The 20,448-nt window shown below is 39.6% G+C and overlaps 3 protein-coding genes and 1 long non-coding RNA gene across 5 annotated transcripts in view; 3 read left to right on the top strand and 1 right to left on the bottom strand.

Annotated features, from left to right (window-relative positions):
* Positions 1–793, top strand: part of LOC134189885 (uncharacterized) — a 1,952-nt gene extending 1,159 nt beyond the window's left edge. Inside the window, exons 5-6 of the mRNA XM_062658278.1 lie at positions 26–139; positions 202–793. Coding sequence (XP_062514262.1) covers positions 26–139; positions 202–440 — 353 coding nt within the window. The 3' untranslated portion in view covers positions 441–793. The remainder of the gene's footprint in view (positions 1–25; positions 140–201) is intronic.
* Positions 794–1,132: 339 nt separating this feature from the next.
* Positions 1,133–2,191, top strand: LOC134189883 (uncharacterized). Its single transcript, XR_009971555.1, has 3 exons — positions 1,133–1,380; positions 1,603–1,659; positions 1,725–2,191. It is a non-coding gene; the product is annotated as an uncharacterized LOC134189883 (long non-coding RNA).
* Positions 2,192–4,616: 2,425 nt separating this feature from the next.
* Positions 4,617–5,612, bottom strand: LOC134190191 (uncharacterized). Of its 2 annotated transcripts, XM_062658629.1 has the most exons (6): positions 5,525–5,612; positions 5,442–5,465; positions 5,332–5,373; positions 5,239–5,268; positions 5,044–5,169; positions 4,617–4,961 (listed from the first exon to the last, which is right to left on the bottom strand). In XM_062658629.1, the coding sequence occupies exons 1-6, from the start codon at positions 5,537–5,539 to the stop codon at positions 4,770–4,772; spliced, it is 429 nt and encodes a 142-aa protein (XP_062514613.1). In that variant the 5' UTR covers positions 5,540–5,612; the 3' UTR covers positions 4,617–4,769. The 2 variants fall into 2 exon arrangements, with proteins under 2 accessions (XP_062514613.1, XP_062514612.1); XM_062658628.1 differs by having other exon boundaries at positions 5,239–5,373.
* A 3,585-nt stretch (positions 5,613–9,197) lies between these two features.
* Positions 9,198–14,460, top strand: LOC134190118 (uncharacterized). The gene is made up of 6 exons (XM_062658541.1): positions 9,198–9,362; positions 13,117–13,210; positions 13,277–13,474; positions 13,530–13,685; positions 13,745–13,869; positions 13,924–14,460. Exons 1-4 carry the CDS (start codon positions 9,270–9,272, stop codon positions 13,634–13,636), a joined length of 492 nt encoding a protein of 163 aa, XP_062514525.1. The 5' UTR covers positions 9,198–9,269; the 3' UTR covers positions 13,637–13,685; positions 13,745–13,869; positions 13,924–14,460.
* The last annotated feature ends 5,988 nt before the right edge of the window (positions 14,461–20,448 follow it).

The raw sequence follows: 20,448 nt of genomic DNA, 5'->3' as shown, positions 1-20,448 counted from the left end.
ATTGTGATAATTTATTTTGTAATAGATACGGTTCGAGACTTGTTCGAAACGAAGGTGTTTTCGGAAAAAGGATGCAATGAGTGGCAGAAAGAAAAAGCTGCATATATGCACTTTTTATCATTGCTGGATGCGTGTGAAGGCACTCTAGTTTGAAAATGAATTCACTTCAAGTTGACTAACTCTGGCTATCCTTATTTATAGATGTGCAAGTTGAAATATCTTTGGGTGATGTACTTGCGTTTTTTACGAGTTCGGACAAGATACCACTATTAGGGTTCCCAAATAAAGCTGTAATGCAATTTACTCAAATTGGGATCTACCCGACAGTCTCAACATGTTCCATAACACTAACTCTCCCAACCATTCATGAAGACTTCAGTGCATTTGCCAGTCATTTCATTGAAGCTGTTAGAGGACACAATGGCTTTGGAAAAGTGTAAACTTGTTAATATTGTCACTGTTTGACAGTTAGGTGCATGCGTATAACATTTGTTTGATTGTTGCTGTTAAGCACTTTTCGCTTCCTATCTATAGATATAGATGGTACATGCTAAGTTGACAGTTGATTTTATACATAGATATTAAAGTTGTTATATTAAACATGCATATGCCTGTGTTCTGATTTACATATCAGAAGTCACTAGATAGAACATACCAATACGTGTGTTTTCCAGGTAGCATTTCCCTGTATAAGCCTGCATGCTGTCAACATCATGCAGAGTCATTCTCTTTGTCAATGTCATCACTTGAGTGCACGATCTCGAACAAGAAGAATCTGCAGATAACTCGATCCCGTTCTAGTAACATATATGCAGCAGTAATGACCTCTACTGGAGTCTGAGCTATTTCTGTTGTAGTTCACTGCAATCATGCAACTATCTAGATGCGCGTCCTACGCCCCTTTCTCATGAGGAAATTGGGACAATCCTCATGAGAATTATGGCTCATGAGCCGTAGTTCATGCGTACGAGATCATGAGATCTGACCTTTTCTCATGAGCCTCGACCCTGAATTTTCTCATGAGCCTCCTGATCTTGCCTCATGAAGCTCTTGATCTTTTCTCATGAGCCTCATGAGATCACGCTCGAGAGACGACCGCTCGCTGTCCATTTACGCATGCGTGCTAAGGGAAATAGGCGGTGTCGCTGTGCAGATTAGTGTATGGAGTGAAGTCGTCGCTGTTTCCTCGGTAATTTACTTTTAACAGTTATATTTATTCATCAACTATAGTGGTACTCTAGCTAGTAAGGTTACTCTTTGATCTATCTACGCTTGTGCTTGTTTCTAAACACTTTGTTCACAGCTCACCAAAGCTCGTACTCATGGAAAACGGACTCTCCCGGATAGAAGAATCGAACCAGCGCTAACACAACGGAGAAAGTAACACACACACACACACACACACACACACACACACACACACACACACACACACACACACACACACACACACACACACACACACACACACACACACACACACACACACACACACACACACACACGTCTAGGCTTTAATTAAGTTAAGGAACGTAATTTGCAGTGGTAACATGTTGAATTCTCTCAGAAGATACAATTGCTCTTTCACCTGTGTCTTTTTAGAAAGCAAACATCATTGAGACTGGAAGATGTCACATAGAGTTCCAGATGATTTGAAGGGTTTGTTTGATGCCAGCATCTCTGTTGAGATAGATGTTCTCACATTCACAAGATTGGTTGTATAGGAAATGGTCAATATTCTTCATTGAAGTATGACACACAATGTAGGAGAAACAATTATACAAGTTTACAAGAGACAATGATGCATATGCTGAAATATTGCACATATTTCTGTCTGTTGGAACCTAGCTGGAAGGATGAGAAGTTTGAACATGAACTAACAGCATCAGTTGTTCATCCACTGAGAAATGTTGGTCCTTATGTTCTTGTTGAAGCAGCTATGCAAGACGATGTGATCACAAACTGGCCATGACCTGTAGTTAGCGCAAAAGCTAGAATATCTTGAGCTACTTTATGTAATTAGATTACGTTGCAAGTGTGCATCAATACTTAATTGTAAGGGGAGACTTGTAAATTGTTGAAACTCTCAATGATATCGAAGTAGATCTGTAATCATAGAGACCATGCTGCATGTGAACTTAATTGGTACAAATATAAGTAGAATGGAAAGTGTGTGTATCAATCTATACTCAACCATATAACATAGCTACATCAAGATTTTGCTGTCCTGCTTTCTTGATTTGACGGTCAGTTGGATCAAAGTAATTGTACTAAAGGTAGATGTTGATATTGATATCAATCATTAAAACTCTTTCAAAATATTGGTACAGTAAATAGAAGTTTGTATGCAAAGTTTTACTTCTGAAACTACATATTCGCCGAAGTGGTGGTCAGATATGTCAACATCTACAAAAGATTTCAAAAAATTCCAATGACTTGTATTGAGGGAAGACAACTTTCAATTGAATTCAAACTTAGTAGATATTTTACCCAATTCAAACCATCGATAAAAATATAATTAGAATGTAAAGAATGTGTGTTTACAATATTCAACCATTTTATATTACACTATAGCTACATACAAGTCTTACTGTACGTTGTTACTCCACAGCCAGAGTTGAATCAAAATAATTGTAATATGTAGACATTAATATCAATAATTAAAACTTTCTCAAAATATTAATACAGTAAATAGAAGTTTGTGTGCAAAGTTTTAATTCTGAAACTACATATTTGCCAAAGTGGTGGTCGAATAGGTCAACACCTATTGACAGATTTCTAAAATTTGAATGACTAGTATTGGGGGAAGACAACTTCAATTCAATTCAAACTTAGTAAATATCTTACCCAACGCAAACAATCAATAGAAATATAACTAGAATATAACCAACCATAGATACATTATTGTCTCTTCACAGCTATTAGATCAAAATAAATGTATTAATTAAATGTAGTTATTCATAGCAATTATTGAAACAGTCTAGAATATTAATTACCACAATCAATAGAAAATTGTTAATTAAACTGTACATTTGCAATGGTCAGATATCATACTGTATGACACAGTGTAGTGGGCTGACGTTCTGCTTATTATATATCTAATCAATTTCTTAAGTAAAATAAAAATTTGAAAATTAAATATTGAATATAAATTGTCAGGAACAATTTAAAAAATCGACAATTGAAAATTCATTAACATCTGGGACGTGTTGATATGTGAGAATATGAGGTCACAGAGGTGTCTCCATGTATGTCAATAGCTTCCTGTCATACTAAACATAGCAATTAATTGTCTAATTAATTACATGTTGCTTTGCTGCTTGGAAAACGCAATCATTTATTAAATAGTTATAATGTAGTTAGAAAAAATTAGTTCAAATGCAAGTATAAGGGACATCAGTGAATTATGTAGATGTTTATTAATTAATTAATTAATATTGTTCGTTTGCAGATTCATTTGCTTGATTTGTTCAAATTTCAAATTTTAAATGTTTTTAGCTAGAGATTACAACCGTGAGTAAACCACGTAAACAAGATGTTCTCGAGGTCCCTAGATCTCTAGCTACAGGGACAGACGTTGATGCCTAGACAAGATGTCATCGTTGTCGATTCAAACTTTGCATGTTGAATCACATGCCGATTCGACGCCATAGTCAGATGTGTAGCCTCGACTTGCTTTCGGTGGTCCTGAAACAAGCGACGATAGATCACGTGACCTTCGAGCACGTGCGTGGTAAAGGCTGGACTTTTAGTTGGGTGTGTACGTATGAAACATATTTTCCTCGACCTCACGTATTGAGTGTAGGACCGACCTCATTGAGTGTAGGACCGACCTCATTGAGTGTAGGACCGACCTCACTGAGTAAGTCTACGACCGACCTCACATGACGTCTAGCTAGGACCGACCGCATTGACTTAGCGACCGACCTCATGACGTCTCGGACCGACCTCATGACGTTTAGGACCGACCTCATTGACGTAGTAACCGACCTCATTGAGTGTGCGACCGACCTAAGTAAATAGTAGTACTACCGGCGTAATTTTGACACTGATTACACGCCATAGAACACCGGATGTTGCACTTATTCATACCTCCTTTCCACTTACTCAAAAATCTTGTTTCCACTTATTCATAGTTGCACAGGCCATCCTTGCACGCTAATGTCAATCAATTGTTCCATGTCAGGATCCTGTGCTGTTGCCTGTTGAATTTCCTGCAACTGTTGCTCTGTTACTGGTATTGGTGTATGCTGCACCATGTCAATAGATTCCAATTCCTTTTCTAGCTCCGTCTGTAGATGTATTGTTTCTGAAGTATCGCCATTACTTGCTGATGTTCCAGGGGTTTCCCTATAGCGCGGCGCCGCGCTATGGTGATGGCGCTATGGTGATGGCGCTATGGTGATGACTGCATCTCAAATGATGGCTGATAAGGAATGCCAAAAGTTACTTGACGGCATAGCACGTAATTTTATCTGCCCAAAGGGCAATTACTACGGCAGAGCAGCATCCAATTATCTACAGGGTTACAACTCTGTTGCGCTGACATTAGTCCCAACTCACCACACCCACAGCTTTGTAATTGGCATTTCCTCAACGCGACCTTGTACACATAATCCTGTAGATAACTAAAAATTTAGCCAAGTACCTAGTACTTTCCAGTAAGAACTCAATTTTACTATACTAGGTGTCTGTCAAGTATTAGATATTTGAGTATGTACTTTTGTTATTACTAGAAAGTATACCCAAAACTAACCATCTATTCAGTATTACAAATTTTCTACAATGCACATACGTTCTCCAGAAGCATCAGCAATAGAATAGCATGCACCACCAGACAACGGCTCAGTAGTGGTGACCATTTCACGCGGATGCTGCTGCTGCTGCTGCTGCAAAAGTGGAGGCGGTGGCTGTTGTCTCTGTTGTTGTGTCTGTACAGCTGGACTGTCATATAAAGAGTGCTTCGTATTATGAGTCAAATGCCACATAAACACAACCTAGGTTAGTGTTGACAATTGGTATTTTATCCATTGTTGTTCTAACCTTTTCCTGCTTTCTATCAAACGGAAGCCTGTGGATCTCCGTGACTTTTTCAGTAAGCTTTGTCAAAGTCGATTTCTGGTCTTGTAATTCAGCCCACAATGGCCAAAGATCATCTCTGATAGCAGACTGTAAATAGATCCACAAACTGTAATTTAATTTAACTAATTATGACTTCAAAAAATGAAATCAACTTACACTCGTTAAATTGTGGTCAAGAGGTGTAGTCTGGCAATGAGAATGAGAGTACAAGTAATAGCCAAATATGAAACTATTATATATATTACATACCTCAGTGGCCAAATTCTCTGTTGTGTAGCTGCAACAAGGTTTCTATCAAAAGCATATTTGAATAAATAATATTGACACACAATAAGCTAACCAGTATTTGATTTGCTTACGTTGTCCAAATCATTAGAGTTATTCTATAAAACATACAAGTGATAAAATTCAAATGATCAGCTTTGAACACAATTGAATTAACCTGTAGACGCTTCATAAACTGAATGTCTTCATCTTCCTCCTTTGCAAGTTCTGCTCTAGACAACTTGGATTTCTTGCCTTTTTAGTCTGGTGACAAATTCCAAAATTAGCCACAATGTCTGAATGAGTCAATTACTAACTCTCCACCTACCTCATTCTCCAATGGAAGCCTTCTCTTGCAACTGGCCCACTGCTAGAATCTGTACATATGGAAACATAAGAAACATTGCTAGCCCATCAACACAGCTAGATATCAAGAACAATAACTCTGATATTAACAAAACCTAGAAAAACCTATGCAACTAATAGAACAGACCAAGTTGGGAAGAAGACACATAGAAACCAATTAAACACTGGGCACACAAAACATCCAGTTAAATCTAAGCCAGATCAATGATGAATATAACAGCGTGTGTGTGTGTGTGTGTGTGTGTGTGTGTGTGTGTGTGTGTGTGTGTGTGTGTGTGTGTGTGTGTGTGTGTGTGTGTGTGTGTGTGTGTGTGTGTGTGTGTGTGTGTGTGAAAATAGACAAAGAGAATGAAATACCAACAGACAGCTAGACAACTGAACACATAAAATTGTGGTAAAAAGCATATCTTAATTAAAGTCCCAAATTTGGTTGTGCTTCAGTTGATTAATTATGATGTTAGTAGATGACCAACATGCAGGTCGCATTACCACTCTAAATAATTGTCATTAGCAGCCACAATTCATGTAATTGAAGAAGATAGTGAAATTGACCAGCTCTAGCTAGACATAAATTGCAAATAGAAGTAGCCATGCAAGCACAATGTGAGGTGAGACATGCAACGCGTGCACTGCACTACTAATTAATATATAGTCACCGTCTTTGCCATTCCATTCGACCCGAAGAACGACGCAAGGAAATCTGTTCTTTGATGGAGTGTGCCAGCATTGCAACATCTGTCCTTCAAAGAGAAAGTCTGGAGCAGGGAAAGTCTTGTTCAGTCAGCTGCATGGTGATGTTGTTGAAGAGCACGATAGAATTGACAACAAAACAAGATTCCAGTTCATCTATTGGAAGTTTCAGTGAATTTGAAGTTGAGGCTGCAGATTCACCAGTGTCTGTCAATTCGGAATTTGCTAGTTGCAGTGGCAACATCAGTGATTTTAATGAGACATTGGAGGATGATAGTCAAAATACAGATGACCATGATAGAAGAGAAAGTCAAAGTGACAGCAATGTTGATGTACCATTGTTTCCAGGTATGTGCAATGTCAGCGCATGCATATATGTGCAGTGCATATAGTACATACATGTATGCTATTTTATACTAATGTGTTAATCACATTATGAATTTTGTACATAGACAAGAAATGTGAGGGGGAATAACATATTTGTATATAATACAGATAACATAGATAACACATATTCACCTTAAGGACGGAAGTACAAAGAGTCTTGTGTGTGTGTGTGTGTGTGTGTGTGTGTGTGTGTGTGTGTGTGTGTGTGTGTGTGTGTGTGTGTGTGTGTGTGTGTGTGTGTGTGTGTGTGTGTGTGTGTGTGTGTTACTTAGAGATCATTGACTAACTTGGACTGTTTAATTAGAGCTGTCGCCTGGCTTTATTACTGTCCAGACATCTTTGAGATAGTTTGGATCGATTTCAAATCTCCGTTTTATTTAAAGTCTTTGTTAATACAGACCTGAGGTATGTCCTTTATGCTACTGCCATTGTTTTACATTTAACGCATCTTTCAAATCAAGTGAATAGTTTTTAGCCGACTATTATGGATTGGCCTGAAGTGGTAAATTGGTTCTTAATTAATATATACAATAGTAATATGCGAAGCTTGGTCAAGTTTGTTGCTTGTATAGTGGAATCTTGCTACCATGCAGGATCATCCTTGAGACCTGCTTGACCTGATCTTAATATTTTATTGAGGTGGTCTTACTCTAGTGAATTTTAGTTAATATAAAATATGACTCCTACGGCAAATGCAGAGCACATATGGCTACATGGAAGTTATTAGAAATTTACTAACAGTAGTAACAACACTTCTTGATTTAGTCTATGCAGTATACAACATCTATTTTGCTCTTAGACTGTCCTCTTACCAGAAGTTTCATTGCTTTTCTGCTGATGCAGTTTATATTACAGCATAAGCTGACCCAAAGAGCAGCTGAAGACTTAGTGAAACTACTGTGTTCTCATTTTCCTGCTAACCACACCGGCTTTCAATCTTTGTACACGTTGAAAAACCTTTCATGCAATCATTTGAAGTAGCTGACATTAAGTTGACTCGATTCTGTTCTGTGTGTCGATCAGAGCTTGACAGCGAAACAGCTTACTCACAATGTCAGAATTCTGTGTCAGGATGCTGGTGCAAAAACCTATCAATTCCATGAGATGGATGTTAAGCAAAGACTAATCAACTTGTTTCAGGGTACTGCAGTCATGTGTCTAAAAAAAATTTGAATACTGAAGTGCATGAATAGATGGCCTTGTTGTGTTTGATTAATAGAGTCAACCTTCTGCAGTCATTTGGAAGATAGGTTCAATCAGCAGGTAGCAAAACGTGGTGAGATCTGGTCAGGTACAGAATTCCAGAAACTGATTCAACCTGGAGGCTTTCTTAGCAACAAGTGGAATGTTTCTCTTTGTTTGAATACTGATGGAGTTGCAGTGTTTCATTCTAGTTGTAAGGGTAGCTTGTGGCCAGTGTACTTGGTTGTAAATGAGCTTCATGCAAAATTGAGGTAGAGTAAACTAATTTAACCATGCAAGCAGTGTTGTATTAATATTATCTGTCAATTGCTAGGTTTTCAAAAGGGACATGATTCTATATGGATTGTGGTCAGAAAAGGAAAAGCCCGATATCAAGATTTTTCTTCAACACTTGACTCAGAAATCAGATTCTCTCTCAAGTGAAGGTATACTGCTCTCTGAATTAAATTAAGTATGTACTTTAATTCGTAACCGTAAATATATTTCAATGCCAGTCTACTCAGAAGGTTAATTTTAATTTGTGATTGTACTAAGAATGGTCAGGTATGGAAAAAAGCAGCTTACATCTGCATGTAGTGTTTTCAGAGTTTTGAAATACAGCATGGTCAAGTTTTGTTGGGTTACACATCTCCTCAAACATCTTGATCATTCTCAATCGACTCTTTACTTTAAAATTATCTAACACCTTTAGGCTTGATGAACTGCAGGGGTAAAATCTGTGAGCTGTGCATTGTATAATTTTTGTGCAGTCGATGATTTATTACAACACTTAATTAAGTAACTATCTATAAAGCAAGGAGTTGCCTTTACTCTAATTGGTTAATAGGCTTTGCATACAAATGGCTTTGAAGAGTATATAAGTAACTACATGTTCTTGTTAAGGTATTCTTGTGACAACACCATTTGGTCGTCGGAGGTGTCGAGCACGTCTTGTTGTAGTCAGCACTGATCTCCCAGCAAGAGCCATGCTCTTAAATCTGAAGCATCACAATGGCAAGTGTTTTTGTCTCTTCCGTGAGCAGGAAGGAACAAGTTTTGTTGAAAATCCCATGCACAGATACTATGGCCATATGAATTGAGGAGACTTCGAACTCATCAGTCAGTTGTAGGTCATGCAGGAGCAGCTCTGGAGAGAGACGAGGCAGTATGTGGATTGCACTATTAAGTTTATGTATATCTTGCACACTTTGTTTGTTTAGGTTTGTGGTGTGAAAGGTGTATCGGTGTTGCTTAGAGTCAATTAGTTTGATGTTGTCAATGGTGTTGTAGTCGACTGGATGCATTGTGTTCTTCTTGGTGTTACTAAGCAAATGCTTGGCTACTGGATGCTATCATCTAATCGAGGAAATCCATTTTATATTGGTGACAAGGTATACATTTAATAGTTATAACATGGGTTGTCGGGATGTTGGCATGTTAAAAGACCCGAAGCCATGAGGGCTTACCACCGAAATGATAGACCACAGGCAAGGTCTAATTAACAAGGTACTAAGCGCTCACTGCTGAAGTGTCTTATTATGCCAACATCCCGACCAACCATGTTATGATTGGTTTATAACATATCACATGACCTTGTAGTGCAGCCTTAATTGAATAAATGGTTATTGTTATCGTGGGAAGTGCTGTTATATCGTTGACCTCAGGTACTTTAGCGTTGACCTTAGGTGTTGTATCCCTAATATAACACCTTTATTGGACCAATGAACACACCTAAAGATCAATTGATATGTTATATATATATATATATATATATATATATATATATATATATATATATATATATATATATATATGACTTAGACAAAATTATAGGGACACCTGGCATTTTTGTGTCTAGTCTAACTTTGGCACTGAATTTTCCTCTAGCAAAACCAAATGTTTTTCGAATTTCTTTTTTCATGGATTGCGCCATTGTTAGTATGTAACATAGCTTGAGTTCAAGACTGCAGCTGTACTTACTACCTACTGCGCATCTAGTTTGCTTTGAAGAAGGAAGACGGCCATTCCTACTTTTCTTGTCTTTGTACACGTTCATCGCTCTTGGATGCTCATTCTTAGCATACAATCTAAGAATGCTCTGTAGTAGAGAGTGAAAGCAATTTTGTGAGTCCTTTCATCAACAAGGCGAATCATCTGTTTTTGCGCATTGATTTCGCGCATGTCATCACAATTTGAATTGTTTTGCCATTTTAATCAATAAACAAACTTCAACGTATTCAAAAATCATGCGACACTAATTAATTACAGAAAAATCCTGCTAAGACAAAAACTAAAAAAGTTATAGCAACAAAAGAACATTGACATGCCACTTCCGGTCCACGTTTTACGTAGCAAAATCTCAAACTGCTACCGCAAAAATGTCAGCTGCACTAAAACCGCTGCCCTTGAGACCGCCAAACTTAGGCAATAAGTTAGCCTGAACGTTTAGCTGCACGCAGTTGCAGAGTATTGTTCCGTGCGATATTTCACGAGTTGCAGCGATGCCTCGAGGCAAACAGTTGAGTCCAAAAACGCGAGGGAAAATTGAAGCCCTTCACTCAGTTGGCCATTCTGTGCGTCAGATCGCAGCTTTTGTCCGCCGCTCCAGGAATTTGGTTCATCAGTGCCTGCAACGGCTTTCCCATGGCAGCAGCGATTATGAAAAACCACCTGGACGTGGGAAGGCAACGACAATCCGGGAAGATCATCGACTGAAGAGAATGGCACTGCAGAACAGCAGAGCACCATCACGACTGCTCTCGTATCAGCTGGCTGATGAAACCGGCAAGCAGGTATCAAGTAGAGCAGTCCGTCGTCGTCTCAGTGAGACAAGAGTAAACGCTCGGAGACCTAGAAAAACCCCACTGCTAACAGAAAACAATCGGCGTTTGCGACTGGGATGGGCAACCACTCATACACAATGGACTTTGGATGACTGGAAATCTGTTCTTTTTACAGATGAGTCAAAAGTCGGCATAGGAAACGATGGTGCTCTGTACGTTTGGCGTCGCAAAGGTGAGGAATTTTTCCCTGAATGTCGTGACCGTACGGTCCAGCACGCGGCTAGTGTGATGGTGTGGGGATCGATGTGTTGGCATGGTGTAGGGTCTCTGGTGAAACTGGAAGGTCGTTTGGACAGCACGGCGTACTAACAGGTTCTGGAGGAGCACATGCTTACAGACGCAGCGGCACTGATAGGAGACGACTTTGTCTTCCAGCAGGACAACGCGCCAATCCACACGTCTCGGTCAACAAGACAATGGCTACGCCAGCATGACGTCACACTGTTGGACTGGCCGCCAAACTCGCCTGATGCGAATCCAATCGAGAACTTGTGGCATGAACTCAAAACTTCTGCCAACCGTCGCGAACCGACAACTGCAGCTGAGCTCTGGAATGCTCTACAAGAGGCGTGGCAGCAGATTCCAGCCGCGCGTGTCCGGAACTTGGCAGAAAGTGTTCCGCGACGTTTGGACGTAATCAGGAGGGCGAGATGAGGGAACACTCGGTACTGAGGAACTGGTGAAGGGCTTCAATTTTCCTTCGCGTTATTAAAACCGGCTTTTTTAAAAGCCACTAAACAAAATCAGAGAGAGTCTAACTTACGACGCTTACGCAGTCATGACGTCATACACTTTTAGGTCTCGTTTTCCGCAATGCGAAACGTAAAGAAAGCAATTTAGGGTCTACAGTATTCTCAAGAAACCTAACAATCAACACGGTAACTATTAAGTTCTTAACAATATTGATAGTTGGTAAATTGTGACCTAATTATTGTGTTACTGCATACCCACAGCGGGGTGTCCCTATAATTTTGTCCAAGTCTGTATATATATATATATATATATATATATATATATATATATATATATATATATATATATATATATATCTGTAAAGCTATGGTTATACAATGCTAAGATGGTGTTATGTAAAATAGCTTTAGATGGTAGAGTTGATCCCAGTTGGGATCCGTAAGAAGTATAAACATATACATGTCTAAAAAAATAAAAAATAAAAAAAATATAAATATATATATAAAGTCACCACCATGGCTTAGTGGTTAGCGACAATGGCTACCACTCCATGCTTTGGCGGTTCAAACCCCAGTGATGATAGTAAATTATGAAACTTGTCTGTCTTTCTTTCTCATGTTTCTCTAGCTTTATCCATGAGACTATGACTCGTTTCAGTCGTTGGGGAGTTTCTGTGGTCTGGCGAACGGTCCGTAGACGACGACGTTCAGTGCTTTCCTGGTGGTCGTTGATATCCACTAGGCGTGCTGTCCACGAGTTCGCGGTCACCGTAATGCCTGCAATCTATATCGAATTGTATGGAGGGGCATAGCGACACACACACACACACACACACACACACACACACACACACACACACACACACACACACACACGCACACACACACACACACACACACACACACACACACACACACATACTGTATATACATACATACATACACACAAATTCGTGCGTACATACTTACATGCATACTTATCTACTGGTACATACGTACATGTTTGTGTTTTTAGCTAATGAGTCATAGGACTCAGTTACAGACATTATTGATTCTTGAAAGATCTAATTAATGTATACTAAGGAACTTGTCTTTACAATCAGAAAAATGTGAACACTTGGGAAGTGTGGGTAGTTGGTGACAGTCTCTTGCAAAATACATGTACGAATGCTAGTCTGACAATTGAGACTACCTGAGAATTATGGGCAGTTGAGGACAGTCTATTTGGTGGCTGTAATTTACAGGTTTCACTGTATGTATGTGCATCTCACATACTTTTGTGTTTATGCAAAGGATTGATTACTGGCTCAGACAACTACATAATTCAGTCATGAAGCAACACTGACTTATAGTTGTAGCAGCATACTATTAAACATGGCTTGTTGCATGTATTGATCAGGTGTCTGAGTGGTTGGATGTATGAACTAATTGAATGGAAAGCTGGGTGGTGAAAGGAGGGAGAGGTAGATATACAGCCAGATGATAGGATATTAGCATTTGTTTGAACTTGGTTACAAAGTATGAGTTGTGCTGCCGTGTTTGAGCAACACAGTTTTAACTTAATGCTGCGTGATTGTAAGTGCTAATATATTCAATCTTGCATCCTACAGGTACAACAGCTTGATAGTCGTCTGTTGAAAATTATCATTCCAGACTTTTTCAGTAGGAAGCCAAGGTCTCTTGCAGAACACAAGTCTTGGAAAGGTTTTGATTTGTTTGCATGTGATGCAGCATCAATTTTGTAACATGCAGTTGTTGGAAATTTTGTAGCAAATGAACTGAGATCGTGGCTTCTATATTATTCTTTGCCAATACTGCAAGGAGTCTTGGCAGATTTGTATTATGTTTACTTCCTTCTGTTGTCAGCATCTATTCACTTACTGACTAGAGAAAGTATTGGAGAAGAAGACTATACAGCTGCTTCTCAATACTTAGAAGACTTTTGCAACAAAGCTGAATTTCTCTATGGTTAGAATGTAAACTTATAATGATTGCAATTGCATTCAATACTATTTGCAATTAGGATCTGCTATTTGTACTATAAACTTGCACTTGTACGGCATTTGCCAGCGGTTGCAAAGCGATGGGGACCTCCGTGGGGCTTCTCTTGCTCTTGGTTTGAAAGTCTAAATGGTCAGCTAAAGAACTTCATTCATGAACTCGATACATTAACAGCCAGGTCAGATTATGCTAATTTAAATTTGTGCAACTACTGTGTCTTACATATAGTTGCTATAGGTAGCATTTGCTGTCACGATGTTTCAAAGTATGCCAAAGTTATTGCCAAGTCTTTTCATTATTAATACACCGCTGTGGGTTAGGGAATTTGCTGTGAAGTTAGCAAGAATTGTTCACCATGAAATGTAATGTTTTGTGGGTATTTTGTGATGTGTTGAATTAATTTTTTATTGTACAAGGTTTGAATTGCCAAATCAATCTATGACTGAATGCGGTCATTGCCATAAGACAATCGTTCCATTGCGATATCATGATCAGATTAATGAATGTTTATATCGACTTCAACGAGACCTTATATCTGACTCAGATTGGATTGATCGAATGCAACGTTATAAGATCAAAGGTCAAGTGTACGTAAAGAAAGGGGATTCAAGGATTAAACAACAAAATGGATATACAATTGCATATCAGACACATCAATGTAACACTAAATTGTTGGGACACATTGTGGACATTTATCTGGTGAATGGACATGTACTGTTGTACTTCAAAAATGGTGATGGTTCAACACAATCCAGTGTTTTATTATGAAAATGGCACTTTAGACAAGTACAAAAATTTTCAACCTGATCAAATTCTAATAGTGACTGAAACAGAAGATTTTGTTGTTATAGAGCAATCTGAAATTGTGAGTAAGGTAGTTTACCTAGATTTTGGTAGCTGCATGTCCTATGTATGTTTTATTAACAATTTTATTGAATGTGATTAAAATTACAAAAAAGGGTTGTTAAGCAGTGTAATGTTTTTGCCTACTTTACACAAACTGAAACACCACACACACACACACACACACACACACACACACACACACACACACACACACACACACACACACACACACACACACACACCACCACACACACACACACACACACACACACACACACACACACACACACACACACACACACACACACACACACACACATTATTATAATATGTATTTTGTCTCATACCGAGGTGGTACAGTACCCGGCCAAAGGCGTACACACTACATGACAGATTACGTGTGTGCGTGTGTGTGTGTGTGTGTGTGTGTGTGTGTGTGTGTGTGTGTGTGTGTGTGTGTGTGTGTGTGTGTGTGTGTGTGTGTGTGTGTGTGTGTGTGTGTGTGTGTGTGTGTGTGTGTGTGTGTGTGTGTGTGTGTGTGTGTGTGTGTGTGTGTGTGTGTGTGTGTGTGTGTGTGTGTGTGTGTGTGTGTGTGTGTGTATTATCTTCATCCAAACACTCGGATTTGACTCAATCCCTTTCGCTGACCCAAGGATAGAAAATTAAGATGCATAGAATTTTGACATCTGCCATTGCACTGCATACATGCTTCTATCTAAATCATCTGATCTAGGTGGGTAATTTTGTCAACTGACTTAATTAACTTTATGCCACCTACTAGAAATTCTGGTTGCCTGTATATTCCCTATGTCTTGCTCGTCTGTACACAATTAATGGCCACACTCTTCTTCACACTGAATGAAAGGAAGTATAATTATTGTCATTATAAACTGCACACAAGTCAGTCAATATCCAGCATATGTTGCAAACCTGATTGATTGACTAGGTGATAACAAAAATTGTACTGCATACACAATGCAGCCAGTATATATATATATATATATATATATATATATATATATATATATATATATATATATTCGTAGAGAGGGAGAGGGAGAGGGAGAGAGGAGAGAATCATATATTATTTCTTCAAGTACAACTATACATAGATGTCTAAACCACACACACACACACACACACACACACACACACACACACACACACACACACACACACACACACACACACACACACACACACACACACACGCACGCACACACACACACACACACACACACACACACACACACACACACACACATATTTATATACGTACATACATACAATCATACATATATCTATCAAATCCGTTGTATTAGAGTTGTATAAGCAACCCAAAATCGTTCACACGTTCTTGTTGACTCTAGGCGCAAGAATATGTGTAAAGTTCTTCTAGGATTACGAAACGTGTAATTCACGTAGACATGCGCAGCGCGTTGCACGGGCTAAGCACGCTTACGGCTGTAACACGGCGGGGTAAATCCGTGCACGGCGTGGTAAGATACGTGCTCGGTAATGAGACGTTCAAGTGCACAGCGGAAAAACAACGGTATCACAACGTGATATCGGCTGCACGGCCCGATACCGGCGAGGTTCCGTCGAGATTCTTCTGGTAACTTCGCATCGGGCGTTCAGGTGCGATTTCCAAGCTTGATGCCGATTGGTTCATTTCAATCCTCCTTGATCCTACTACTGATGCCCGCTAAGTATGAAGGTAAACAATAGCATCGTTTGGTAGGCGTGATCTTGGACCACGAGTGCACCCAAGGTGGTAAATTGACATGACTAACAAAACAATCCAAATTTTTTTGTCTTCAGTTCTAAAAGGTTAGAGAAAGAGAAAGAAATAGGGAAAGTGCAGCTCTCTCTAGGCTGTAAAACTAATGAGTAAATCGAGGAAACAACGCAGCGACTCCAAACTTGTTCTGTGGTCTTCTTTTATTTTTTGGAGTCTGCAAAAAAATAGTTGCAAAGCGATGTGCAGAGGAAAACATGTGGAATCCTTTTTGTAGTAAATCGAGGAAAGAACGCAGTGACTCCAAATTTGTTCTTCACGTGGTAGGTTTTCGGTGTATTTATTGGTCAAAACTGCAACGCGAGACGAAAAAATTTTGTTACAAAGGCACGCGTAGGATCCTACTAGAATGAATCGAGTAGCAATTACCGTGACAATTAGACGGTTATTAGCAATTGTTGTCGTCATGCAAGGTGCAAGCTTATTAGTGTTTCTGCTGTGGACATCATGACAATGACGTCTTAATTCTCAAGCCAGAATTGACAGAGATGTCTCTAGGTGCTCCGTACGAAGTGAATGGTAGCCAATAGACGACACAAGCGCGTACAAGGTACATTCGCTACCGCTAGTTACCGAAGCTACAATGTTCATGAAGCGAGGATTTCGCTCGTTGCAACGAAAACGATCTACTTTGTAACTCTAATTTCTGAACAGTCCCTAGAAAGAGCGTAAGGCTTTTGTGTTTTTTTTTGTGTTGGCTGGCGACGTTTAGCGTAGTATGTACTCTCGTGAGACTACATTTACAGGATCGGTTTCTAATTAAACTAATGAAATAAATGGTCACATGACATAATATGTTACCAGTCCTTCTCCTGGCGAGTGGAACAAAAAGCACATGCCAAAACACGTGGAGCGCGCGCGAGGAGGAGGACTGGGTACGAGTCTACTGTCTACTAACATCTTCCTGAAATGTTTCCATTGCCACTCTATGACTGCAATCTGCCATACTGGTGAGGCCTTCAATCCATAGCTGATTTGGTATACGTTTAGCACCACTGAACCTCTCTAGTTGAAGATTGATCCAGAACAATGTTCTTCAACACCGGTCTGATGTAGCATTTGGCGTGTCCAAGGTAGGCCTTTGAGTACGCCACAGTGAATCCACAGGCAGGACAATCCATCGCTCCAAGTTCTCTGCCCCCAGCACTCGCCACTTTCAGCAATTCGTAGCCTGTCTCTCAAAGTGTGTGAAAAGCGGAAACTATTTCGTCGTGCACTTCCTAGCAGTCCTCCTCAGAGGCAAAAGTCAACCTTCGTTCTCCCTAGCTCGCTTTTTCCAACGACCATCGGCAAAGCCCGGAAGGTACGTACTGCCTAAATTTGTCAGCCAAGCAAACAAAGCAGTGCGTCCATCCGGTATTCGTCCGTCGACCCCTCTTGCGCAATTTGGCGGGAAATGAAGATGAAGATTGGCGACGTTTTTCACCGCTGCTAGAACTAGCTCGAAAACCAAACAGTCTCTAAAGTTTTTGTTGTATTCGCGCAGATTGCGGAGCCGAGCTACTAATAGCCTTGCAGACCACTTGCAATTCTGGCGATCGCGACCGATCGCTCGATTGACCAGTTTCAACTTGCAGTTGCTCTGCTGCCTGTTGCAACAAAGAAGCAGCCGTCCTAATACGCTCCTGCTGATTCATCGACAAGCACAGTACTGTAGCTGCTGTAGCACTACTTCTAGCTAACGCGCCTCAGCTAGAAAAACAAATTTTGCGTATTACAGGTGCCCGTATATCGTTTACGCGGGAAATTTGGCATGAAACTATCAAAGCCAATCCGACAACATCCCTATCCTTGATGCACAAAACCCCTACCCCTGATGCACAAAACCCCTACCCCTGATGCTCTAAACCCCTACCCCTGATGCACAAAGCCCTTACCCCTGATGCACAAAACCCCTACCCCTGATGCTCTAAAACTCTACCCCTGATGCACAAAACCTCTACCCCTGATGCTCAAAACCCCCTACCCCTGATGCACAAAACCCCTATCCCTGATGCGCGAGTATTCTTATTTTGGCACGTATCACGCGCCATATACAAGAGCTAGGTAGTAACCCAGGGCCGGAACCAGGAATTTTTGAAAGAGGAGGTTGACCTGGTAGCAGTTATTTATAGCATTACTAATTTTCTCTTTTTAACGAAATTATATAAAATTATTGAACCACGTCTATTGGAAAATAGACGTTCTCGTGACATAATTTTTTTGGCCGTGCTGTGTGAAAATGACTCAGACTGACAGTCGAATGGGACAGTGGGAGTCACTTGGTTTGTACTCGGTATCTTGTTGTGTTGTATATAATTCTGTTCATTACATGTACTAGTGTCGTCTCGGGGCCTGTTCATCTTTTCTTCTGGTAATTTCTGCAAAACAGGAATCTTTCTGGTAACTAGGAATACGTGCTAAATCCGGTCAGACAGTGATTTATTCATGCTAAAAGCAGCTCTATTCTACCTACAAACGAACACGAAGTTGATTCCACCAGTCCGGCAATCAAGCTTCTAGACAACTCTCAGTACACGTGAGCACGTGACACTAGCTTTCTGCATAGTAGGAATATCGCTACAACTTTTCTTCTAGAACACCGACCGTTTCTATCCGCTGCTTCCCACTTTTACACAATAATTTAAACATTTCTGCACTCGTTCAATGTTTTTCCAGGCTACCGTTGATGAGAATCAGCATCGCAAAGTACACGTGGTCAAGCACGACAGACGCCATTTTGTGCATACTAGTAATGTCTCGCCAAATCGCTACAATTCAACTTGAGAAATCCAAATTTACATGGAATGCTTTCCACAATGCATAGAATCATATCAAAAGTTTCTGATTATTCTGACGTCATCTCCAAATTTCAAAATTCGACCAAACGATCGATTTCTGACGTTTTGACTTCTGCTGATAAAAATTGACAAATCAAAATTTACATCAAATGCTTTTCACAATGCATACAATCGTATCACAAAGTTTCTGATTAATGTGACGTCATTTTCTTGGAATGACAGTTTTTAAGAACAAGCGTAATAATTTTACATTGTCGCTCAATTCATCGATTTTGAGCCGTTTGTTGCTAAATTTCGTGCGGTTGCAGTTTTCGGCAGCCATTTTTTCTTTATTAGCAATTAATGCCTTGCCAAATCTTTACATCAAATAAACTCTAATTGCTTCATACGTTAGCTATCAGACGTTACTTCGAAAAGAATGAGAAGAATTAAGATTCATGCAGATCTACAATATATATATATATATATATATATATATATATATATATATATATATATATATATATCGTTGCACATCTGGTTGGGCATCCCACTTTTCTCGGCAGATTTGGGTTCCAAGCGCTGTTCCTGTGGACAGATCCTAGATAAATTTGGCAACCACTTGCTTGGATGTGGCCAGAACAACATAAGAACACGCGTAATGGCAACTGCCATAAGGAACAACGCTGCAACACTGATACTTGTGCCAGACCGGATGATATTTTCCACTCTGACTTCGAACAAGGCTGTACCACCTATTTTGATGTAACAGTCAGGAACACAATGCAACCGTCATACGTTACCCAAACAGCTTACAGAGCGGGAAATGCAGCTGCAGCTGGAGAAAGGGAAAAAGACCAACGTCATGAAGCCAATGTCACATCAACTGGGAGTATTTTCCACCCTCTTATGTGCGAATCTCTTGGCTTGTGGTCACCACACAGTTTGGAAGTATTGAAGACCATCGCACGACGATTATCTTTCAAAAGAAATTTGACAGTCAGCCAGGCAGTCAGAGACATACATGAACAACTGTCGATGAAACTCTGGCTATATAACGCCCAAATGATATGGCATAGACTGGCTTTAGACTGTACTGACATGTTTTTCGAATAACGTGTGTTAGATACCCACGTAGCTGAGTTTATACATATATATATATATAACAATAAATATATATATTTATATAAACCCATACATATATATATATATATATATATATATATATATATATATATATATATATATATAATATATATATATAACAATAAATATATATTTATATAAACTCAGCTACGTGGGTATCTAACACACGTTATTCGAAAAACATGTCAGTACAGCTTTTGTAGTAAATCGAGGATAGAACGCAGCGACTCCAAACTTGTTCTGTGGTCTTCTTTTATTTTTTGGAGTCTGCAAAAAATAGTTGCAAAGCGATGTGCAGAGGAAAATATGTGGAATCCCATTTGCACGAAGTTTCGTGCCAACGGGATCCTTTTTGTAGTAAATCGAGGAAACAACGCATCGACTCCAAACTT

The sequence above is a fragment of the Corticium candelabrum genome, chromosome 14 (genome assembly GCF_963422355.1).
Source record: "Corticium candelabrum chromosome 14, ooCorCand1.1, whole genome shotgun sequence".
NCBI lineage: Eukaryota > Metazoa > Porifera > Homoscleromorpha > Homosclerophorida > Plakinidae > Corticium > Corticium candelabrum.
Note: the sequence above shows the minus strand (reverse complement) of the source record. Positions and strands in the feature narration are given on the sequence as shown.

Excerpts from the sequence above, each read along its gene's own strand:
- LOC134190118 (XM_062658541.1), top strand. The coding sequence starts at position 9,270 with ATGCATTGTGTTCTTCTTGGTGTTACTAAGCAAATGCTTGGCTACTGG. Across the intron at positions 9,363-13,116 it reads CATTTTATATTGGTGACAAG|GTACAACAGCTTGATAGTCG; the intron begins GTATACATTTAA and ends TGCATCCTACAG. Across the intron at positions 13,475-13,529 it reads CAAAGCTGAATTTCTCTATG|GATCTGCTATTTGTACTATA; the intron begins GTTAGAATGTAA and ends ATTTGCAATTAG.
- LOC134190191 (XM_062658628.1), bottom strand. Across the intron at positions 5,374-5,441 it reads ACTCTAATGATTTGGACAAC|AAACCTTGTTGCAGCTACAC; the intron begins GTAAGCAAATCA and ends TGCTTTTGATAG. Across the intron at positions 5,170-5,238 it reads TTGACCACAATTTAACGAGT|TCTGCTATCAGAGATGATCT; the intron begins GTAAGTTGATTT and ends ATCTATTTACAG.